Source organism: Capra hircus, chromosome 14, assembly GCF_001704415.2.
Source record: "Capra hircus breed San Clemente chromosome 14, ASM170441v1, whole genome shotgun sequence".
Classification (NCBI taxonomy): domain Eukaryota; kingdom Metazoa; phylum Chordata; class Mammalia; order Artiodactyla; family Bovidae; genus Capra; species Capra hircus.
The window spans coordinates 65,441,722-65,466,804 of record NC_030821.1 but is presented as its reverse complement, the minus strand read 5'-3'; the positions used below and the strand labels follow the sequence as shown (position 1 = coordinate 65,466,804).

General features: G+C 43.4%; 1 protein-coding gene across 1 annotated transcript; it reads left to right on the top strand.

Annotated features, from left to right (window-relative positions):
- Positions 9,562 to 24,851, top strand: LOC102168470 (uncharacterized protein C8orf76). Its single transcript, XM_005688867.3, has 6 exons — positions 9,562 to 10,082; positions 13,264 to 13,359; positions 14,088 to 14,231; positions 18,223 to 18,671; positions 20,614 to 20,746; positions 24,498 to 24,851. Exons 1-6 carry the CDS (start codon positions 9,966 to 9,968, stop codon positions 24,693 to 24,695), a joined length of 1,137 nt encoding a protein of 378 aa, XP_005688924.2. The 5' UTR covers positions 9,562 to 9,965; the 3' UTR covers positions 24,696 to 24,851.

The window sequence follows — 25,083 nt, the reverse complement described above, 5'->3', positions numbered from 1 at the left end:
GGTGACAGAGGCTCGTCTTGTTCTTGATCATAAGAGAAAGCTTTCAGTCTCACATCAAATATGATGTTTCTGTGGGCTTTTACTAAATGCCCTTTATCATGTTAAGGAAGTTCTATTCCAAGTTTTCTAAGTGGTTTTATCATGAAATAGTTTTGGCTTTTGCCAAATGCCTTCTCTCCATCAGCTGAAATGATCTTATTTTTACCCTCCATTCCATTAACATGATGTCTTACATTGTTTAATTTTCTTTTGTTGAGCCACTCTTACATTTCTAGGATAAATCCCACTTGGTTATGGTGTGCTATACTTTTAATATCCTGTTGTCTCCCATTTGCTAGTATTTTGTTGAGGGTTTTTACATTTATATTCATAAAAGATATTGGTCTTGATGTATCTCTTCTTGTGATTTCTTTATGTCATATGATAAAAGCATGTTTAGTTTTGGAAGATACTGCCAAACTATCCTCCAAAGTGGTTACACCATTTTACATTCCTACCAGCAGTGAATGAGATTTCCAGTTGCTCTGTATTCTTACAAGCATTTGCTATTGTCAGTATTCTAGATTTAGGCCATTCTAATGGGTGTGTAGTGGGATCTCACTGTTGTTTTAATTTACATTTCCTTGACTACATACTAGTGTTGAACATCTTTTCATATGCTTTTTTGCCATCTGTATATCTTTTCTGGTGAAGTTTCTATTAAGGTCTTTGACCTATTTTTTAAATGTATTTGTTTTTAATTGGAGGTTAATTGCTTTACAGTATTGCATTGGTTTCTACCAAACATCAAGTTGAATCAGCCATAGATTTACCCATGTCCCCTCCCACTTGAACATCCCACCCACCTCCCTCCCCATTCCACCTCTCTAGGTTGTTACCAAGGGTCTTTGACCTATTTTTAAAATCAGGTTGTTTGTTTTCTTACTGAGTTTTAAGAGTTCTTTCTATATGTTAGATAACAGTTCTTTATCAGATTTGCCTTTTGTAAATATTTTCAACTGAGCCATGGCTTGGCTTCTCTTCTCATCCTTTTGAAACTCTTTTGCAGAGCAGAAGTTTTTAAATTTAATGAAATCTAGTTTACCAATTATTTCTTTCATGGATAGTGCCTTTGGTGTTTTATCTAAAAAGTCATTGTAATACTGAAGATCATCTCAGTTTTCCCGAGGTTATTTTCTAGGAGTTTTATAAAATGCATTTTACATTTTGCATTTATGGTCCACTTTGAGTTACTTTTTGTGAAGGGCGTAAGGTCTGTGTCTAGATTCTTTTTTTTTTTTTTTTAACATGTGGCTGTCCAGTTAATCCAGCACCATGAAAAGATGATCTTTAAATACAAAGTACCTTAATGGAATTAAGCTCACTTTCTTTCAGACTTCCTTTGCACTTTATATTTCTCTTAAGGGGTTCATTACTTTCAATCTTATATTCAGTCTTTTGTTCATTAATTGCATTTTTTTACACAGTAGGTGCACAGCTGCTTTGACTGAAATAATGTTATTTAGTCACTAAGTCATGTACAACGCTTTGCGACCCCATGGACTGTAGCCCACCAGGCTCTTCTGTCCATGGGATTTCCCAGGCAGGAGTACTGGAGTGGATTGCCATTTCCTTCTCCAGGGTATCTTCCTGACCCAGGGATTGAACTTGTATCTCCTGCATTGGCAGGCTTATATGAATGTTATTCCTTCTCTCTGATTTCTCCTTCTGATGTCACTACCACAGTTGTTGCCTCCCCTCAAAGGCCTCCCTCATTCCTTTCCTGCTCCAGTCAGTACTAACTGCTTCCCCTATGTCCACCCAACAGGTCTTGGTTGACTCTGTATGTACATCTATTTCATTAGCTTACAGCACTTTGAAGGCAGAAAACATTAAAAAAAATTTTTTTTAAAGCTAACATGTGCTGAACAATATGTCAAGCACTAGAGTGAGAGAGTTACATGATCTATCTGAATCCCCATGGATGATGCATGAAGTTGTTCAGCAGCTAAGTCGTGTCTGACTCTTTGTGACCCCATAGACTGCAGCACACCAGCCTTCTCTGTCGTTTACTATTTCGTGCAGTTTGCTCAAACTCATGTCCATCGAGTCGGTGATGCCATCCCACCTTCTCATATTCTGATGCATGAAGTCAACACTATTATTACCCCCACAGTACAGATAAGGAACGTGAGCCTCAGACAGGTTCAAATTTACACACCTAGTAAGTGTTAGAGATGCCAAATCGTCTCCAGAGCTCTCACCCTTAACCACTGCTTCTAGGACCTAACCAGTGTCCGCACAAAATTGTTGCTCAGTGAATGTTCATCAAATTGAACTGAAGACTGCGAGTCTGGGAGCCAGGAGAGAAAAAAAGCAATGCCGGCTAGCTGTGCACATAGCTAGTGTTGGCAGGCAGTGTTTGTCTTTGGGACAACAGCCTGTGACACTGGAATGAAATGATCTCAGCAAAAGACGGTACACTCCACAAGCCCTGAGAAAATTTAATTTGGCTCAAGAGTTGCTGACCTGAATTAAAGGGCATGAAATTGAGTTTTGTAGAGGAAAAGAGAAAAGAGGCCAAAATTCAGCTACAGAGTCAGATCATATGACAGCCATGGGGGTGATGGGAAAATAATGTGACATCATGGGCCACCAGACACAGCAAACACAAGAAATACAGCCAAGAAGCTAGTAAGATACAGCACTTGAAATCTGGGGTCGTTAGATCATTTGTTCGTTCAGTAAATGCGTAAGGAGCACCTGATTTGCTACCTGCTTCGCTCTCCTGTCTCAGGCCACACACCAGGCTCTCTTGTGAGCTCACTTGACCTCAGGACTGTGGCTCACTTTCCGCGTCTCATTCTTTCCTTGCAGTTTTTCAGATGCTCTTGCTCCAGATGTCCTCTTGGCCAGCTCCTTCTCTTCATTCCTGGCTCAGCTCTTCAGAGGCACCTTCTCTGACTACCTGGTTACCTGAAGGAGTCCCTTATATATCATCCCCCAAATTTTCTTTGTAGTATTTACCATGGTCTAAAGCTACCTCTTTCATTTACTTACTTGTTCATTATCTATCTACTCACTAGAACTGAAGTTCCATGACAGCAAGAATTTCACCTGTCTTATTTATCACTATCCTCCACTCAAAACAGTCCTTGCTTATAGTTCAGTTCAGTTCAGTCGCTCAGTCGTGTCCGACTCTTTGTGACCCCATAAATAGCAGCACGCCAGGCCTCCCTGTCCATCACCAACTCCCAGAGTTCACTCAGACTCACATCCATCGAGTCAGTGATGCCATCCAGCCATCTCATCCTCTGTCGTCCCCTTTTCCTCCTGCCCACAATCCCTCCCAGCATCAGAGTCTTTTCCAATGAGTCAGGTCTTCGCATGAGGTGGCCAAAGTACTGGAGTTTCAGCTTTAGCATCATTCCCTCCAAAGAAATCCTAGGGTTGATCTTCAGAATGGACTGGTTGGATCTCCTTGCAGTCCAAGGGACTCTCAAGAAGTCTTCTCCAACACCACAGTTCAAAAGCATCAATTCTTCAGCACTCAGCTTTCTTCACAGTCCAACTCTCACATCCATACATGACCACTGGAAACACCATAGCTTTGATTAGATGGACATTTGCTGGAAAAGTAATGTCTCTGCTTTTCAACATGCTATCTAGGTTGGTCATAACTTTCCTTCCAAGGAGTAAGCGTCTTTTAATTTCATGGCTGCAATCACCATCTGCAATGATTTTGGAGCCCCCCAAAATAAAGTCTGACACTGTTTCCACTGTTTCCCCATCTATTTCCCATAAAGTGATGGGACCAGATGCCATGATCTTCATTTTCTGAATGTTGAGCTTTAAGCCAGCTTTTTCACTCTCCTCTTTCACTTTCATCAAGAGGCTTTTGAGTTTCTCTTCACTTTCTGCCATAAGGGTGGTGTCATCTGCATATTTGAGGTTATTGATACTTCTCCCGGCAATCTTGATTCCAGCTTATGCTTCTTCCAGCCCAGCGTTTCTCATGATGTACTCTGCATTTAAGTTAAATAACCATGATGACAATATACAGCCTTGACGTACTCCTTTTCCTATTTGGAACCAGGCTTGTTCCATGTCCAGTTCTAACTGTTGCTTCCTGACCTGCATATAGGGTTTCCAAGAGGCAGGTCAGGTGGTCTGGTATTCCCATCTCTTGAAGAATTTTCCACAGTTTATTGTGATCCATGCGGTCAAAGGCTTTGGCATAGTCAATAAAGCAGAAATAGATGTTTTTCTGGAACTCTTGCTTTTTCCATGATCCAGCAGATGTTGGCAATTTGATCTCTGGTTCCTCTGCCTTTTCTAAAACCAGCTTGAACATCAGCAAGTTCATGGTTCACGTATTGCTGAAGCCTGGCTTGGAGAATTTTGAGCATTACTTTACTAGCATGTGAGATGAGTGCAACTGTGTGGCAGTTTGAGCATTCTTTTGCATTGCCTTTCTTTAGGATTGGAATGAAAACTGACCTTTTCCAGTCTTGTGGCCACTGCTGAGTTTTCCAAATTTGCTGGCATATGGAGTTCAGCACTTTCACAGCATCATCTTTCAGGATTTGAAATAGCTCAACTGGAATGCCATCACCTCCACTAGCTTTGTTCATAGTGATGCTTTTTTTTTTTTTTCATAGTGATGCTTTCTAAGGCCCACTTGACTTCACATTCCAGGATGTCTGGCTCTAGATGAGTGATCACACCATCGTGATTATCTGGGTCATGAAGATCTTTTTTTACAGTTCTTCTGTGTATTCTTGCCACCTCTTCTTAATATCTTCTGCCTCTGTTAGGTCCATACCATTTCTGTCCTTTATTGAGCCCATCTTTGTGTGAAATGTTCCCTTGGTATCTCTGATTTTCTTGAAGAGATCTCTGGTCTTTCCCATTCTGTTGTTTTCCTCTATTTCTTTGCATTGATCGCTGAGGAAGGCTTTCTTATCTCTTCTTGCTATTCTTTGGAACCCTGCATTCAGATGGTTATATCTTTCGTTTTCTCCTTTGCTTTTCGCTTCTCTTCTTTTCACAGCTATTTGTAAGGCCTCCCCAGACAGCCATTTTGCTTTTTTGCATTTCTTTTCCATGGGGATGGTCTTGATCCCTGTCTCCTGTACAATGTCATGAACCTCCGTCCATAGTTCATCAGGCACTCTATCTATCAGATCTAGGCCCTTAAATCTATTTCTCACTTCCACTGTATAATCATAAGGAATCTGATTTAGGTCATACCTGAATGGTCTAGCGGTTTTCCCTTCTTTCTTCAATTTAAGACTGAATTTGGCAATAAGGAGTTCATGATCTGAGCCACAGTCAGCTCCTGGTCTTGTTTGTGTTGACTGTATAAAGCTTCTCCACCTTTGGCTGCAAAGAATATAATCAGTCTGATTTCAGTGTCGACCATCTGGTGATGTCCATGTGTAGAGTCTTCCCTTGTGTTGTTGGAAGAGGGTGTTTGCTATGACCAGTGCATTTTCTTGGCAAAACTCTATTAGTCTTTGCCCTGCTTCATTCTGCATTCCAAGGCCAAATTTGCCTGTTACTCTAGGTGTTTCTTGACTTCCTACTGTTGCATTCCAGTCTCCTATAATGAAAAGGACATATTTTTTGGGTGTTAGTTCTGAGAGGTCTTGTAGGTCTTCATAGAACCGTTCAACTTCAGCTTCTTCAGCGTTACTGGTTGGGGCATAGACTTGGGTTACTGTGATACTGAATGGTTTCCCTTGGAAACGAACAGAGATCATTCTGTCATTTTTGAGATTGCATCCAAGTACTGCATTTTGGACTCTTTTGTTGACCATGATGGCTACTCCATTTCTTCTGAGGGATTCCTGCCTGCAGTAGTAGATATAATGGTCATCTGAGTTAAATTCACCCATTCCAGTCCATTTTAGTTCTCTGATTCCTAGAATGTCGACGTTGACTCTTGCCATCTCTTTTTTGACTACTTCCAATTTGCCTCGATTCATGGACCTGACATTCCAGGTTCCTATGCAATATTGCTCTTTACAGCATCGGATCTTGCTTCTATCACCAGTCACATCCACAACTGGGTATTGTTTTTGCTTTGGCTCCATCCCTTCATTCTTTCTGGAGTTATTTCTCCACTGATCTCCAGTAGCATATTGGGCACCTACTGACCTGGGGAGTTCCTCTTTCCGTATCCTATCATTTTGCCTTTTCATACTGTTCATGGGGTTCTCAAGGCAAGAATACTGAAGTGGTTTGCCATTCCCTTCTCCAGTGGACCACATTCTGTCAGACCTCTCCACCATGACCTGCCCGTCTTGGGTTGCCCCATGGGCATGGCTTAGTTTCATTGAGTTAGACAAGGCTGTGGTCCTAGTGTGATTAGATTGGCTAGTTTTCTGTGAGTATGGTTTCAGTGTGTTTGCCCTCTGATGCCCTCTTGCAACACCTAGCATCTTACTTGGGTTTCTCTTACCTTGGACGTAGGGTATATCTTCACGGCTGCTCCAGCAAAGTACAGCTGCTGCTCCTTACCTTGGACGAGGGGTATCTCCTCTTGCTTATAGTAGGTACTCAATAAATTTTAGTTGAATCAGTGACTGTACCTCCTATAAAAATTTACAGAGACTTTCCTGACTGTCCAGTGAGTAAGACTCTGTGCTTCCACTGCAGGGGGCATGGGTTCTATCCCTGGTTGGGGAACTAAGATCCTGCATGCCACTTGGCATGGCCAATGAAAGAAAAAAGAAGACTAACTTTGGCAAAGACTGTTACGAATGTTATTTCCTGGGTGCTAGATAAGTGCAAACAAAGTCACGCTGTCCCCTCTCCTGCCATCAGAGTGTCGTCATAGGCACTCCCTAACATCTGATACTTCCTAGGTGTATGAGGTGTGTTTAACAGTTACAGAGCACTCTTTTACTGGTTTGCTCTCCTCTCTCTTTTTAAAAAAGATTTATTTGAAATTTATTTTTGACTGCACTGGGTCTTCGCTGCTGCACTGGGCCTTTCTCTAGTTGTGAGCAGAGGCTACTCTTTGTGGCAGCGCATGGGCTTCTCATTGCAGTGGCTTCTCTTCTTGTGGAGCACAGGCTTTAGAGAATAGGCTTCCGTAGTTGTGACGCACAGGCTTAGTTGCTCTTTGGCATGTGGGATCTTCCGAGACCACGGATCGAACCTGTGTCCCCTGTGTTGGCAGGCAGATTCTTAACCACTCGACCACCAGGAGAGTCTTACTCTCCTCTTTTAAAATATTATTCCAGGGTCTATCATTTGAGGTGGTGGTTTACAGCTTGGGGTACAGACCCTGGGTCCTCAATCGATAGCAATCTTTGAGCTGTTTTCAATATTGTCAATGACCTAACATCAATCACGTTTAGTCTTTCCTCAAGCTTCCCAGGGTCCTTGGCAGTTACTTCTTTGCTTTCATAGAACCCTAACACACAGTGAGGCAATGCTAGTAGGCTCAGGCTGGGCAGAGCTCGAATTGGCTGTTACAGAGGACTTGGATTCAAAAGAAAATGAAGCAATCATTAGTTAGCATATGCAGTTTTACTGCGTATGTAAATCCTCCACAACTTTGGAGGAAAATAACTAAGAGGATTCTTAGTGCTAAAAAGGCTGGAAACCCCTTAGCTCAGGGATCCTGAGTTCAAAAGGCAAAGAACTCTCTTTTACCCGTAAACTCCCCTTCCATGACTTCCTAATCATTTCAGCAAAATATCTACCTCAGTTAGTTGTAGGGCCAGGAAGAGATTAGACTGGAGGCATCTCAGAACAGGGGAGAGTAGAAGTTCCAAAAACCAAGCAGCCCTAAAAAAGGGAAAGCTGGAGGAAAAAAAAAAAAAACACACACCTCCCTGCCTACTTCACTCTTTGCACCTGGGACAGGAATTTTGAATAAACATGCGTTATTCAGTTGCTATCCAACAGGCACCTTACATGCACTATTTTAATCAACGCCTACTTCACAGATCAGGTTACACAGCCAGTGAATAACTGAACCAGGATTGTGAATCCAGACAAATCTGGTGCTTGAGGCCCTTTGACAATATGCTGTACTGTCTTTGTTAAGACAGAGCATTTTAGAATTAGGGCAACTAGCTCTTCCTTCTTTAGACTCCATTGCTTCTGGGTGATAATATTATGGAAACCTTTTTTCCTTCACTTGTCTATAATTTCTAAATTTTTCCTAACTAGGACTTTTCCCTAAGGGTCCTTACATGAATGAACTCATCAGTGGATAATATCTGTAGGCTGTTCTGGTGGAGATTTCCACCAAGGATACAGGAGCTGGTTCTAGATTTGGGGAATCATCAACAGAGAGATGGATTTTGAAAAACTGGGGAGTAGATTCGGTTCTCCTAGAGTTAATGTATGGAGTAGAAATTTGGGTTGAGAAAAGAACCCTGGAAGAGAAAACCTCCATGTCTATGACCTGCTATGTAATATGGTGCCATAATACTATGCTGTGAAATACTGGCCCCATATTTTGTCAACAATTTTTACTTTTTTGTCTCAAGGAACGTCTTGAAAGAGTAAGAATTCTAGTAAATATTGTGTTTAGAGTTCTGGGATCTAGTATTTTTCTGGGCAGAATTAAGGCTCCCTGATTGAGTCCCCAGAATAAATCTCCATGTCCCCTGTTTTACAGGGCCTTCAATTACTGTGTTACTGTTCAGTCGCTCAGTCATGTCTGACTCTTTGCCACCCCCATGGACTGCAACACACAGGCGTCTCTGTCCATCACCATCTCCCGAAGCTTGCTCAAACTCATGTCCATTTTGTAGATGATGCCATCTAACCATCTCATCCTCTGTCATCCCCTTCTCCTCCTGCATTCAATTTTACCCAGCATCAGGGTCTTTTCTAATGAGTCAGCTCTTCACATCAGGTGACCAAAGTATTGGAGTTTCAGCTTCAGCATCAGTCCTTCCAGTGAATATTTAGGATTGATTTTTAGGATTGACTGGTTTGATCTCCTTGCAGTCCAAGGGCCTCTCAAGAGTCTTCTCCAACACCACAATTCAAAAGCATCAGTTCTTCGACGCTCAGCCTTTTTATGGTCCAACTCTCACATTCATACACGACTACTGGAAACATCATAGCTTTGACTATACAGACCTTTCTTGGCAAAGTAATGTCTCTGCTTTTTAATACACTCTCTAGGTTTGTCATAGCTTTTCTGAATTATGATACCCCAATCTTTATAATTGGTGTGGCTCTTCCACGAAGACACACAGAGATTATTGACTCAATTCTTTATTTCCCAACTCTTAGCCACATAATTGGAGAAGGCAATGGCACCCCACTCCAGCACTCTTGCCTGGAAAATCCCATGGATGGAGGAGCCGGGTAGGTTGCAGTCTATGGGGTCGCTAAGAGTCAGACAGGACTGAGCGACTTCACTTTCACTTTCATGCCCTGGAGAAGGAAACGGCAACCCACTCCAGTGTTCTTGCCTGGAGAATCCCAGGGACGGGGGAGCCTGATGGGCTGCCATCTATGGGGTCGCACAGAGTCGGACACGACTGAAGCGACTTCAGCAGCAGCAGCCACATAATAGTTTATCCTGAGCAAATTACTTAACCTTTCTAAGGCCACAATTTTTCATTTGAAAAATGAGAATCACTGTGTCTTTCAAAAGTTGTTAGAAAAGTTACAGTAAAATGAAAAAAAAAAGGCTTAGCACAGTGCCAAGAATACTGTCAACAGTGAAAAACTGGTTTTGAACAGCTACCCTGAGGCCAGTGCTTTTTGATGAGTGCATGTAAGGATCGTTCTGCCCATCTCCAGAAACGGAGAAGTCAGGTTCTGTCCTCGCCTTGTGAATTAGATAAAAATCTCAGCTCAACAACTTGAAACTTACCATGGGGCAAGTCCCGGTCTGGCCTCTGCCCTAAGACTACAGGTCCCAGCATGCCGCGCGCCGGATCTTGCCGGCCCCTTCCGCTCTAGGTACCGCCTCCTCTCGATGCGCCGGTGTGGGGCGCGTAATGGAAACGGGATGCTGGCTGCTCGGCGGCGAATTCGAGGACTCGGTGTTCGAGGAGAGGCGGGAGCGGCGGCCTGGACCACCCGAGTCGTACCGCGCCAAACGCTGCGAGCCGCAGGTGAGAGAGCGGGGCCTGTCGGCCTCGCCGCAGCCTCCGGGCCTGGTGGTCTCGGCCCGACAGCGCTTCAGACGTCCTACGCCCGCGTAGCCTGTCCCCCGAACCCAGACCCTCTGGCCGCCCTACGCTCACCTGGGCCTCCCTGCCATCCCTCCACCTACGAGCCGCACCGGCTGAGTCCGACATCTGGTACGTACAGGGATTTTAAGGAAAAATGAGATAATATATGGCCAGTGCCTGGAATACTATTTGATAAAAAGGAACTATTATTGGTGGGATGACATTTACAGACTAGAAAAAATCCAAGGTAATACTCTACTTACGCAAAGTACTCAGAGTTCTCTGCCCCCGAGGGAATCCCCGCGCAGCCGGCCATCAGGTCACACCTGGCGTTCCGCCGGTCTCACCGCGCCTCGCTGGCCTCACGGGCCTACTCTGTAATCTGTATTAGCTACCATGGACTTTCGCTGCTTCCGCAGCCGTACAGTCAGGGCCCGCAAAAATTCAGCCACCGCCCACTTTTCAGACTTCAGTGTTGTCTGCTCTCCGAACCGGGCCTGTCCTTGTTCACTGAGTTCCCCTTGCCCACGTTAACCCCTCTCAGGTGGTCAAAATCGTTCAATTGTATCCATTTCTCAAGGTGCACCTTAAATGCCGCCTCCTCCAGAAAGTCTTTTCTAACTCCCCCTTCCAACCACATTATCTTTGTCTTTGACTCCTTTCCCGTCTTTTACATATTAACGCAGTTGTCAGTGTCTCTAAAGCTCTTAGACCCAGAATGCTGAATGATCACAGGACGGTGCGTGCTTCACCGTATGTCCTCCACACTGCCTACCAGTTTTTGTTCACAGTAGGAACTCTGAGTACTTTGCGTAAGTAGAGTATTACCTTGGATTTTTTCTAGTCTGTAAATGTCATCCCACCAATAATAGTTCCTTTTTATCAAATAGTATTCCAGGCACTGGCCATATATTGTCTCATTTTTCCTTAAAATCCCTGTACGTACCAGATGTCAGGCACTCTGAAATAACTGGATTGGATTGGATTTTTGTTTTATTTCATTTACATTTTCTCCTGGCCACGTGCAGTCTTTCAGAGTGGCCTACTTGATCCTGTAGACTAAAACTGGGAGATGGACTTTTGAAGTCCTGTGGTACCACATTAAAAAGCCACAGCTGTGAGATAGGACACCTGGATTCCAGCATTGACTTTAAGAGTCAGTAAGTTGACTTTCAGAGTGTCAGTTCCTTATTCGTCATTTGAGAAAAAAATAATGTTTGTTGGCTCACAGGATTATTGTGAGAGTGGAATGAGATAATGTGATGTGCTGTTTACTTATAAAGTAAAATCCCCCAAATCACTTGTCTTTAGGATTTATTTATTTGGCAAATGGTGACTCTCATAAATTCAGAGAGTTACTATTCAGGCCTCATTCAAGAAATGAATTCAGGCTTCATTCAAGTCCTGTTGGTTCTCCCAAGTGTATTTTGTTTTCCCTTACTGCTCGGTGTGGAACCAGGTGTTTGTCTTACCAGCACTTCACGTCTTAGTTTTCACCCTTGTTCACAGCTTTTCCCTCCTTTTCTTATCAGAATGGAGTATTTGAAGCCTTTCTTGTCTGAGTTCTTGCATTTGAAAGCCAATTTCGCCTGATCGTTTCCCAGTAGAATTTTGACTGTTGGGTGGAGGTTTGCAGTAATGCAGCTGTTGTTCAAGAAGTTGGGAACTGGGGAGTAGTAAAGTGCAAAAGAAAATTATGAGTTCAGGATATAGACTGTTATCAGGTTACACACTGCTTCAGGGAGAACAGAAAAGCAGTGGTTGCTAGCCTTCTCCACTGTAGGGGATCAGGCTAAGGAGGGAACTATATAACTAAGATAACAGGGTGGGTATGATACCCGGGCATCTCTCTTAGAAATGGAACCGAGAAGGTTTGACACCATGGTGGAACCATCACAAATGCAGTTACTTTTGAGTTAATAATAACATTTAACTGCGGACAGAGTTCATTTGACTTCAGTGTGTTTTACTGTGAGTAAAAGAGAGGACGAGATACTTCTTGGGAGCTGGAAAACTGGCACATGGTGTGCTTTTCATCATCCCTGTTTTCTCATCTTAACATTCTTAATGCAAAATCTGTTTCACTTTTCTTTCTATCCATAGGGTTTAAAGCAGTAGAAAAGTGAATAAAATATTCCAGATGGACTTTTCCTGAAACTTTTCTCCTACAGTACGTTGGCATTTGATTGCATGGAAGCCTCCTGTCAGCCTCCTGTCTTTGCTTGGATTCTACTTTTGGCTTTTACACTTTCATAATAGCACTATAATAGCAGTTCTTTCCTATGTTATCTCTGTAAAGAGTTGTCAATCCCAGTTCCATCCACCCTAAGAATTTCTCTGCAGGAAAACATATCTCAGTCTAAAGAACCACTGTAAACGGTGCTAGTTAAATGTAGGTTCCCAGGCCCTAAACCCCAAATTGGAAATGCTATGGAAACTAAATATTTTCATGCTTCTTTAGTTGAGGTATCATATTATTGGTATATTTATTAATGGTGATAATTTTCATAAAAACTGAGTCACCATTAATATTGTCATTCTTGGGACTTCCCTGGTGGTCCAGTGGTTAAGAATCTGCCTTACAATGCAAAGGATGTGAGTTCGAGCCCTGGTCTGGAAACTAAGATCCCACATGCTGCAGGGCAACCAAGTCTGCTGGCTGCAACTGCTGAGCCCGCATGCTGCAATGAAGACCCAGCACAGGAAAAAAAAAAAAATTGTTATTCTTCTTTGTCAGATGTTTTCCTGAGTCTTATCCTGGAGAAGTATGTCTTTTCTGAGGTTTAATCAGTTATATATGGGAAATTGCTTCTGAATCTGGGGTGGAAAGGACTTCCCAGGTGGCATTAGTGGTAAAGAACCCAACTCCCAATTCAGGAGACACGAGAGATATGGGTTCAGTCCTTGGGTCGGGACGATCCCCTGGAGGAAGGCGTGACAACCCACTCCCGTATTCTTGCCCAGAGAATCCCAGGGACAGAGGAGCCTGGAGGACTGTAGTTTTCCAACCCCTTTGGGGTTGCACAAAGGTGGACACGACTAAAGTGACTTAGCACTCCTGCACATGGGGTGGAAAAGCATAACCTCCTTCTCTATAATATGCTGTTTTCACAATTTCTAGTGGTTTTATGAAGAAATAGGGAGCAGCGATGATGTTGAAGCTCTGACTGTCCAGAAATTCAAAGGGGACCTGGCCTACAGACGGCAAGAGTATCAGGTAGAATTTAACATACAGAAGATTGTGCCGCTTGAAATTTTCTCTTGTTCTGTCCGCTGCAGCATATTTAAATACATAACAATGTACTGTAATAAGTTATGAGTGTGTTGCTTTTGAAGATGATTTTAATCTTTCGTGAGATGTGTTTGTACTCTTAGAATCCCAGGCTTCTGGCCTTCTCCACACGGCTCTGTATGCTTTGTTTTGTTTCCTGTCACTCCAGTATAGAGAGCTTGTTTGGATCCTTGTAGATTCCTTATCTCCTCGGTATACAGAAGCCTCTAGCTTGGATACCTCATGGGGCCACAGGAACAAGGCACCCCAAAATGTGTTTTAAAAAAGAAGTGGGGGAAAGAACTAACAATAGCTATCAGCTTGCTTTTTATATTGACTTCATGTCATCTTCACAAGGATCCTGTTGTTGTTTTGCTCATGTGAAAAGGTTCTACAGCAAGTTTAGTGGCAAAACCGGGAGTCAAATCCTGGTCTTTTGGGCTCCAGAATGCTTTAGTTATATTTTCCAGCCATTTCTTCTCTACCTCTTAGAAAACTAGTACCGATTGAAATGCTCAAGTCTTCCTTTAGTTCATTGCAGGGTCAGTTATAACATTACCTACTGCCTAGGAAGTGCATCACACCCATGACTGAATTCTTTTTTCATGTTGTGTTTTCTGCCTTTCTCTTCATCCCTTCCCTTCATTTGCCTTCATTTAACAATTATTTGCCAGAAAGCACTGCAGGAGTATTCCAGTATCTCAGAAAAACTGCCATCTACAAATTTTGCCATGAAAAGGGATGTCCAGGAAGGCCAGGCTCGATGCCTTGTTCACCTGGGAAGGCACAAGGAAGCCCTGGAGATTGCCACAAACTTGGTGAGTGGTTTCTGTGCCTGTTTCCATTTGCTTTCCTAGGATGACTGAGTAGTTTATTTTCTAAAAAAAAAAAAAAAAGACAAAAAACAACCTCTTGCTGGCAGCAAAATCTGTGGGTTTGGATAAGCAGAAGGAAATTGTCAGTGGTGGAAGAACTTTATTATGATGAACAGTTTGGAGCTCCAGACATAATCATTTCCTTGTAATATTTTTTCCTGTTTTATGTTCAAAATTCTTCATTGCCTGAAAACCTCACTTGCAAAGGTTTTACTCTTGTTAGGAGTAAATAAATACTCAGTAAATTACCAGTGATCTTTTTTCTTCTTAGGTGTTTCGTTGTTGTTTAGATTTTTGTTTTCCAAGGTTTCTACAATGAATATATATTACTTTTATAAACAGGAAAAAAAAGGCTGCCAAAAATTAAATAAATATCATACTAAGCCAGGCTTAATCCTTTTTATTCTTGATGGAGTCTGCAGAATTTTTTTTAAGCAATAAAAAAGAGCACTGCTGGATTCTGTTTATTTTTGTTTTCAGATTAAAGCCCCTGTAGGTTTTTTGTGTAAATTTTATATGGGAGTGAGTTTGAGTCCACCAATCCTAGTTTATAGATGACCAGTTTTCTTCCTTAGAGGGACGTAATGAAGCACCAAGGCACTGATCTTGAATCCTTCAAATCTTGTTGGCCAGAGGTCAGCCTAAAGTATGCATGCAATTGGATTGTCCTCCTCTATCTCATTAACTAAGAGAAATCCTTAAATTTACTTACGTGGGCTTTATTGCATAGGACCTCAGCCTCTTGCCATGAGAGGAAACCTTGGTGGTAATGTTCTTCAGAACATGGAAAACAACTGTGTTTTGTTCTTTCCTTTTCTACTAATTATGGGTTAATTCTTAAAACCGGAAGATTACTCTGTTAAGGAAGCACATGGCATGAACACAGTGAACTTGGTGGGTTTTAACAGTGTTCAGCCTCCCTGTTCTGCAAATTAGCAGCAACCTGGGTTCTTTCGGTTGATTTTTCTAGATATCCGTCACCCGTCCTTCATTACGGCTCTGCTCTACCATTACCTACCTCTCCCTCGCATCTCCTGATGTCACTGTTGTGCTTTGTCTTCCCCTGAGTACCCCTGAAGGCAGCTAGAGTAATGTCAAGGCTGGACTGTCTCTGGTTCCTTCTAGCTTAGTGAGTCTGTTCTGTGGCTCAGAGAAAAATGTGTTGCCAATCAGCAGATGCCATCCGGAGCGCAAGATCCAGGCAGGAGGAGGGACCACTCAGAAGCCCTTCAGCTGCTCTGTCAGGCCTTGGAGGACTGCTGCTTGGGCTCCTGGGCACCCTGACAGGCAGGAATATTAGGGAGGAAATGGCACCAGAGGCTAGTGGGTCTCACCCCTTGCTTTGAAGGGTGAGATCTCTTCACATGATCTCAGTGAACCCCGCCTATTTGCATGGCTTTCTCATTTCCTGATACCCTGTGTTTTGTTTTCATTTTAAAACTTTCTCCCTTCTTATAGACCCTCTTTTTTTAAATTTGCTCTGTCTCGTTTCTGGGTTTTGTTCCAGCGGTTACTGTCACCTCATACTCTGTAGGGAATAGGTCAGCATTGAACAAAACAGACAGCAAGTCCTAGAGCGCCCAGCATGACGTAAACATTTTATGCTCACAACTTCTACTGAAGTTTATTCGTCTCTCTTCTTAATGATATTTTAATAAAATTGGTAACAGAACTTATTTCTTAATTTAAATATCTTATAGTCGCTGGTAGGCTCATGTGATAAAGTGTGGTAAGGAAACTGCTTTTTGACAGTTAATGACTTTTTTTCCCCCATTTGTCACTTCACAAATATTTCAGTCCTACCATGTGCCCAGTTCTGGGTTCGATGCCAAGGAGAGAGAGCCCTGTCCATACCCTGCGTTTACATCACTCACCTAGTAACTAAAGGGAGGCTCCTAAGTCCACTAACACGTGTCAGCTCTTCTGAAGTTCCTTTATTCTGTGGCTTCTAGCAGTATCTGCTGTAGCTCTGCTGCTTACTAGCTGTGTGACGGCAAGCAGCCTGCCTAACTTCTCTGTTGTGACTCGGTTGCCTCATCTCTAAAATGGGAATAGCGACAGTCTATTTTAAAGGATTGTCATGGGGATCACGTGAGTGAAGCAGGAAGAGTAGTGTTTGGCATATGGTGAGCATTCTGTAAATGTTAGCAATCATCACCATCATTGCATTACAGGACTTGCAATATTCTGGGAAAAAGCACACAAACTCATTTAAATGGAATTTAATTTCCAGAGACTTCCTTATTAGTTGTGCTCAGTCATGCCTACTCTTTGTGACCCTATGGATTGTAGCCTGCCAGGCTCCTCTGTTCATGGGATTTTCCAGGCAAAAAGACTGGAGTGGGTTGCCATTTCCTTCTCTTCACTGGTTAGGCCACCCAGAATTGGTGCATCAGAATCATGGTTTGTATGCTACAGACCCCAACACACACTTGCTTTCTCAGTGTGAACATGTTTTTATTCATATTTATTTATTTTAAAGTCTTTATTGAATTTATTACAGTATTACTTCTGTTTTCTGTTTTGGTTTTTTTGGCCACAAGGGATGGAGGATCTTGGTTCCCTGACCAGGGATTGAACCTCTGCCTCCTGCATTGGAAGGTGAAGTCTTATCCCCTAGAGCACCAGAGAAGTCCCTGGAAATGTTTTTAAACAGTATAGAGCACTATGGACTGGTTGTAGAGGAAAGGTTGCATTTCCTATAGACAGTCTATACATGTTGCTTTTCTTACTATAAATAAGAAACATGAAGATGTATTTCTCAACAGTTATTAGACATCTGCTATGTCTGAGATGCTGTGCTCTGTACTGGGAATTCAGCATTGAACAAAAACTCTTTTGGAACTTAGTAGTCTGTGGGGAAAGAAAGAATACTGAATGATAGTAATAGTAGAACCAGATCAGTTCTGTCTTGGGAAGGTACAGTATGACCTAGTAGGTTACATGGGGCTTGATTTCTTTTCTTTTCACTCAGCGCATGGATATTTAGAGTCCTCCCCAAGGTTTCACTCACTGACGTGCCAGTTTCTTCCAGCTGCATGCTGGGTAGTTTTACTCTTTTTTCTCGCTCGGTTCTGTGCAGGAGCTTGATCCAGATACTAGTAGGCCAGATTTTCCTTAGACTTAAAATCAACTGAATCTCTGCAGACTTTGACTTAGAAAAAGAAACCCTCACCCACAGGGCTTTTGCCATATGGCAAGTTAGGCAAGAGGTGGTGCCTCTGGTTAAGTAGACTTGAAAAGGATTTTCTGATCAGAAGGAAACCAAGCAACCCCCTCTGGCCAAGAATAACTGGTCTTGGTAATGGTTACCAGAGAAGGCATTTGGATTCAATTACGATGCATCATGAAACACGGAGAGCTTCAGGGCCATCCTGTTTAAGATGTCTAAGCCAAGTAGAATTTGGAAATAGAGTCCATTTGAATCCTCAAGGAAATTGCCGTTTGGATTTTTAGAAAGCCTGGAATATTAAAATGGAACCATTAGCCCAGAGTATAAAAAAGTTGGCTTGGTTCTTTCAGATGTCTGGCTGAAGACAGTTAAGATTATAATGCACAATTGAAAATAAACTGACACAGAGGTTTTTGGTACTGAGCTTTGCCAAGCCACTATCACCTGGATTATGTTACTGCTGTGACATTAGGGTGTTTGGGAATGACTGGTAATATTTTGTTGGGTAGTGTATACTGAGGAGCCTGAAGCGATCAGGGGGTCACAGAGAGTCGGAGGCGACTGAACATACACATACATTTCTCTTGGTTTATGGTTTCAAAACGAGATCTATTGAGAAACATTTAGTTTGCTCTGCTTATGTGACTAATGAAAGATACTTGTGATTTAGGACATGCACAACTTAGATTTTTAGGCATCTTCATTTTTATATGGGAAACATCCTGTAGTTTAAACATTTTAACCTTTGTTTTTTCTCTTCAGGAAAATAAAGCAACTAACACAGACCATTTAACCACTGTACTCTACCTCCAGTTTACTATTTGTTCCAGTTTGCAGAACTTGGAGAAAACCATTTTCTGCCTACAGAAACTGATTTCTTTGCATCCCTTTAATCCTTGGAACTGGGGCAAATTGGGAGAGGCTTACTTGAACCTGGGGCCAGCGCTGTCAGCATCGCTTGCGTCATCTCAGAAAGAGAACAGTTTCACCTCAAGTGACACGGCTATCAAATCCTCCTTTCCCCACTCAGGAAAAGACTGTCTTTTGTGTTTCCCTGAAACTTTGCCTGAGAGCTCTGTGGAAGTAAGCAGTGGTAACAAGCAAAAGAGCGAGAAAGCTCTTAAAAATATTCAAAACCATATGACAGAAGAGAGAGCAGCAGTGTTGCTAGAAACTGAGATGAAAGCCTGTGCCTCTTTTATACGAACCAGGTAAGCTCAGAGTGGATGAAACACACAGGGTGCTAAGGGTGAAATAAAGGTTCTATTTCTTCTGATTTTAAGCTTCTAAAAATTCTAGGCTAGACACCTGATATATGTTTTTGAGATTCTTCCTATGGTCTTGACGGGACCTTTGAATGTGCCCTTTTAGTATGTAAGATTTAAAAACAACTGTGCTTGCTCAGGAATATAGCTCATATCATCACTCAAGATATTAAGGTTGGCAAATGTTAAAATTAGGGGCTAGGGGAGTTAAATATATAAAACATTGACGAAGGAGGAAACGATATTTTAAACAAGGGATTTTTCACTCAAGTTCCACAGAAAGCTACCAAAGAAGAAAATCAGACAACCCTGAAGAATCTGCCTTGTGGTGAGGGTGGATGGTGGTACCTCCCCTGAGACAGGACAGCAGAAGCAGTGGAGGGTGGGAGTCCAGCTGGAGCCTTCTGTGAGGAAGTGGGAGGTGGAGCTAGAGGAGCTCCAGAAAGGATCAGCGATCAGACGCAGTGAGAAAAGGCTTTGAAGGCAAGAGCTCATGTGTGGCCTCTGAGAAAGCAGTTTCAGTCATGGTGGGGACAGGCAGACGGCAGAGGATGGAGGGGTAAATGGACATGAAATGGAGGGAGCGAAGGGTAAGCGGTATTGTCCAGTAATCTCAAGAGCACGAGAGAGAAAGCAGGGACCTAAAGGGGTCATGTGTGTGAATGTCTCCAGAGGCCAGTAGATGATGGGAACAGTCAGAGTGAAGGCCAGTCAGGTCGTGTGTTATTTTGTAAAACTCCAGCAGCTTCCCATTGCACTGACATAAATTCCATGCTTCTTTCCATGGTCCACGAGGACTTAACATGAGTTGGCCCTGCCCGTCTCTTTCACTGTAGTTTGTTTTCTTCCTGGCTGTATTTTGGTCACAGAGATCCTCCTGATTTTCTAACACTTGAAGCTAGTTCTCGTGGCCGAACCCCCTTCCCCTGCCTAAGCCCCTTCTCCCAGATGTTCCTGTGGCTGCTTCCTCACCATCTGAACCTTAGCGTGAATGGTGGCTCAGAAAATCCTTCCGTCACGGCCCTGTCTGAGGTGGACGCCACGTCCATCCTGTCCGATGTCCATCCTGTCTGGAGTGTTTGTTTCATGGCCTTCATCACTGCCTGAGACTAGCTTATTTACCTATGATCATTCTCCTTCCGCAACGTGAGGCAGAAACCTGTCTGTTTTGCTCACCAGTATCCCTCAGGGCCTGGAGTAGTATGTGCATTTCTGGAGGCAGGAAATGAGTGAACAGGAGAGCTCTGCTTCTGGGTGTAGCAGCGAGGCCGGAGGGAAATTGGAACAATCTGCACACTCAGTGTTTTAGAAAACAGTGACGGGAAAGAGCTGTGGGAGGAGAGCAGGAGGAAGGAGAAGAGAGGGGACCAGGCCATGATGGGGAGGTCAGGGGTGAACTGATTGTAAAGTGGATATCAGAGGGTCACTGAAGGTTTGGCCCTGCTTCAAGTAATTGAAGCATGCTGGAGAAACTCCTTAGTCCTTGAGATCGGGTTGCTGTGGCTTCAGGGAGACCGAAGGGTCACAGAGCACCAGCTTCAAAGGGACTCCTCCTGGCACTTCTGGGGAGGAGCCTCTGATGGGGAGCCTTGTTCTCTTCACTTGAAATCGTTTGTGCTTTCAGTCGCCCGACTTCTACAGGAAGCCCTTTCTAGGTCTTGCTCTCTGAAGGTTCCTTTGGAAGCTTGGTCTATGAATTTTAGAAAAGATGGTTCTCCAGTGTAATGTTGTGCGATTTGTTGAGAGTAAAGAGCTTTAGGGATTCAGATGAAGGTGAGGACCTTCTCCTTAGCCTAGAGGACTCGCTTCCAGCCCAGTGCCAGTGCTGTGTGTGAACGTGTCTTTGTCCTTCTCGGGTGCCTCCAGACTGGGACCTGCTGTTTTTCAGGCTTTTGCTTCAGCTTGCCCAATCTCAGCAAACATCGTTTGCTTTGGAGAGGAACTTAAGGACTCAGCAGGAAATTGAAGATAAAATGAAAAGGTTCAGCTTCAAAGAAGACACTTTGCTGTTGATAGCAGAGGTGAGTGTGTCCCCCAGGGTTTATGTGAAATGAAGCATCACAGATATTTTTCCTGGCTCCGAGACCATTTAAAGAAAAAACCAAAAAGACACAGGGCTAAATTGCTTCTTCTAGAGGACTTCTGTCTCCCTTCTTCCCGTGCCTTTTGATCACTTAACTGCCGCAAGTGGCCTCTTCCTCTCTGTCCCGCAGCAAGTTCATCTACTTGTCGGTGCTTGTTAGCACCTGTCTACTTGAACATCAGAAATGCCCCATAATTGTTTCGTGAGTGCTGAATGAATGAATGTTGACATCTGGGCAGCTCTTTTGTCTGTCTTTCCCCCCATTTGTCCTCATAACAGCCTGTGGGAGGGACAGAACTGGGGTGAGGCTCACAGAGGCTGTGACTTGCCTAAGGTCAGATTTTAAGTGGCAGAAGTAAATGAGAACCCCTCCAGCTTCAAGTCCATTTTCTTTCTGCTCCACCCTGTTATTACTTTGACAGTTGCTTAGAAACTTAAATGTCAATTTTGTTTAACTGGTATTAGCTTTTTAAAATATAGGCTAATTGATAAGGCTTTCTCTGGTGGTCCAGTGGTTAAGACTCCAAGCTTCCACACTGCAAGGGACCTGGATTTGATCCCTGCTGGGGAAACTGAGATGCTTGGTCAAAAATGTAAAAAGAAAAAATGCTCTTGAAATTGCTTAACATGGTGTTTGGAGATTATCTATAAGTTTATGTTATTCATGCTAATTCCTTTTAATATGTAATTGAAACTTGACGGCTCAAGCACTTTTCCCAGGAGAATAGCTCTTTATCCATATACCTCCTAACGTGGTTCTTTCAAGAACTGCTGATGGTCTGTCTATCCTGTCTTCCTCCCCCAGGCTAAGCTCTCAGCTGGACCCTTTTTCCCTCTTCTGGGGTCTTCACTCCCATCTGTTCTCTTTGAGCCTTTTTTCTGCCTTCCCCTTCCATGGGCTCATTCCCTTGGACCCTCAGACACATACAGATAGACCATCTCTCCCAAGTTTACGGCTGCTTTTCCTTCCTCTTTGCTTCCTGTCTTTCTTAGCATTCAGCGCCATTGGCCACTCACGTTTAGTTCCCTCTTCCTTGCTTCTGAGCAGCTGAACTGCTAAAAATACTCATCTCTTTTTCTCCTTTATTCCTTAAAATTTCTCTGCTGTTTGGGACTCTGCTGGTTTCCCCTGTGCCCTAAGTAGTGACATTCCCTGGGCTTTCGCTCAGGCTCTCTGTCCTGTCTCTTTCTCCCACACAAACCGTAACCATGCTGTAGTTCCCATTGTCACCTCTGGGTTCATGGACCCTCCAGTCTGTGTCCCATCTTGGAACACTTGTCTCCCGTCTCAGATCAGTGACTTACGGAGTCATTAATCCAAGGTGATTATTGATCTGCTGTTGCTTCGAGTACAAATGTAAAACGAGGCTACTTGGCAAAACCACCTTTAGTCAGCCTCTGGTCAGCGCCCAGCATGGACTGGCCATCAGTAAGTACCTGCTGAGAGGAGGCAGAGGGGAGCTAGAGAGCGCTGTGTCTTTGTTCTAGACTTAGTTTCTTTCATCGATCCTACCTATCTTCTCCTTTCACCCAGACCTGACCATCCCTCGCTGTGGGGCTCTCCTCTCAAGTCTCACCTCCTGCAGGGCCCACGGCCAACACCCTAGTCCCGTTGCCTCACATCTGACTCTCATAGTGACCTCCTGCCTTGGCTCCGCACTCTCCCCCTGCAGATCTGTCTTTACCTGTGCTGCTGGGCTCATCTTAAAACATGGCTTTGACCATGTTACCTGCTTGCTTTAAAAACTAAAATTCAACGTGTCACCATTACCTTAGAGGTTGGGTCTAATTCTGGTGCCTTGATAGGATGTCTGAGGCCTTCCCGAGAGTAATCTCAGACTTAGGGCCTGGTCATTCCTTCCACAAACCTTTTGCTTCCACTGGACTAATCTCCCACGCCTAGCACACCTGTCATGGGTTTTCCCATCTCCATCTACTTACTGTTCTCAACCTGAGACCCAGCCTGGGTCGCACATCCTCCAGGAACCTTTTCCTGAACATCCTGGTCTGTGGCAGTTTCTCGCTCTGAGCTCGATAGAGTGATTGCTGAAATAGGTAGCTCTTTGGGCCCCTGAAAATATAAGAATGTCTTATCTTTTCAGCTAGATTTTAAGTTCCTTGTAAGACATTCTTTGTTGTTGTTAACCTCTTGCGATCCTATGGACTGTAGTCCGCCAGGCTCTTTGGTCTGTGGGATTTCCCAGGCAAGAATACTGGAGTGGGTTGCTATTTCCTTCTCCAGGGGATCTTCCCAACCCAGGAATCAAACCCAAGTCTCCTGCTTGGCAGGCAGATTCTTTACCACTGAGCCACCCAGGAAGCCCTGTAAGACATCCTTTAGGAGGTGTCTTAAACATCTTCATATTCTTCACCATGTGTGACAGATAATAGTTCTCTGTCTATGAATTATGTACCTGCTGAGCCCTCTTTTTGAAATATTGCATTGTTTGAATATTGCTATCATTCCATTCTATTTTTTTTAATTAAAAAAATATACTTTTGGTGTTATATCTCAGATTTTAAAATACTACATTTCATTGAGTCCAAGCAGTCATCAGTTGTTAAGACACATCATTAGTTGAAGTGCCACTAAAAGAAAAGTAATATGCTTTTAATACTATGACACGGCAGTGGTTATAAGATACAACTTGGTTTTTAGAAATGTCAAGATAGAAAAACAAATTGTCTTCCAATTGATAAAAATTACCATGCTTTAATAAATCCTGACAGTTTCTACTCATCCTGTCAGCCTTTGCCTCAAACAGTAAGTAGTCTTTGAAGATTTAAAGCCAGTGGAACCTGTTCTTTGAGTGGGTTTCTAATCCATTATGATTTGAGTATTTACAAACAGAGGACCTCAGGGTTTGTAGGAAACCTAGAGATCATCTAGTCCAAATCCAAGTGAGCAGTTCCCTCTGCCATATCCCTGCCAAGTGGCTCCCTGACTTTTCATGATAATTGGTGGAAAATGTTTGGGGTGGGAAATGTTCACTGTCCTTACCAAAAGTGGTCCGATCACTTCCTGCAGACGTAGTTTTGTGGGTGTCTTGTCAAAGAGAATCTCACACAGAATCTGGACCTGGTTCTCACCAGTAGAGGGCAGTGTTGCGCCTTCAGAGAGCTGGCGTGCTGGCAGGTCTCTGGGGTTGCTGTGGTGACCATCCTGGAGGGTTGGAGTCTCTCTGGGTCAGGAAAGGACAGACTCAGCTACTCGCTGCTCAGCTGTTTGCTGCCTTTGACGTCTCTGGAGAACTTCATAAGAAGGGGTCTGTGCTCTCTGCAAAATAGCAGTTATGTTCCTCCCAAGCCTGCTCTTCTGTCGTTTATGAGAAGAAGAACCCCTCACGGTTGCGTTCTTGCCCTCTGAAGATGCTCTGTGATCTATGAAGGTCGACTCAGCACTCCCTGTGGCCTGAGTGGTACCCCTGCCACGTTTGTGCCTCCCTGATGTGCTGACTCCAGGAAGCATGAGAGTAGCAGTAGGGTATTTACACAGGTGGTCTTGGATCACTACTTCATAAACATCTTTTCAATATATTGAATTGTCAGAGTTGTCCCCTGGCTGCTGAGGAAGTTCTGCTTTTGTGTGAAATCCTTTGTGCTTGATGACTAGCACGGTCTTCCATTCGGTATCTGCTGCACCTGTTATTGGGAAAGAGTTTTATCTTTCTTCCCCCCTCCTATTGCAGGTTATGGGCGAAGATATCGTCCCAGAAAAAATCAGAGACGAGGTTCACACAGAGGTCAAGTGTGTTGGCCCCGCGGCCCTGACTACCTTGGTGATCGGGTCTTCGAAAGAGTTTGAAGACAAGTGGTTCAGAAAGATCAAAGACCACTTCTGTCCCTTTGAAAATCAGTTCCACACAGAGATACAGATCTTGCCTTAGTGGTCCCTATAAAAACAAAACAAAAAACATCTTGTACTGTATTAAGTGTTCTGGTTTACTTCAGACAGAATCCTCTGCTAATCATGGAATATACTGAATTAAAAATAATCATCTATGTTTTATAAAAATGGCTTCTCTCCCTGATAATTTCTACTGTATTCAGTTTCTTGATTTTTTGTTTTCTTTTTAGATTTCTGTCATTCACTTGTGTGAGGCCTACTGCTCCTTTAGAAGATATCTGTTGGAAAAGTGTTTAAAGGGACTTTTAGGACCTTGCCTGGCAGTCTGGTGGTTAAGACTCTGCCTTCCAATGCAGGGGGTGCAGGTTCAGTCCCTGATGGTGCAGCTAGGGTCCCACATGTCATAGGTGTGGCCAAAATTAAAAATA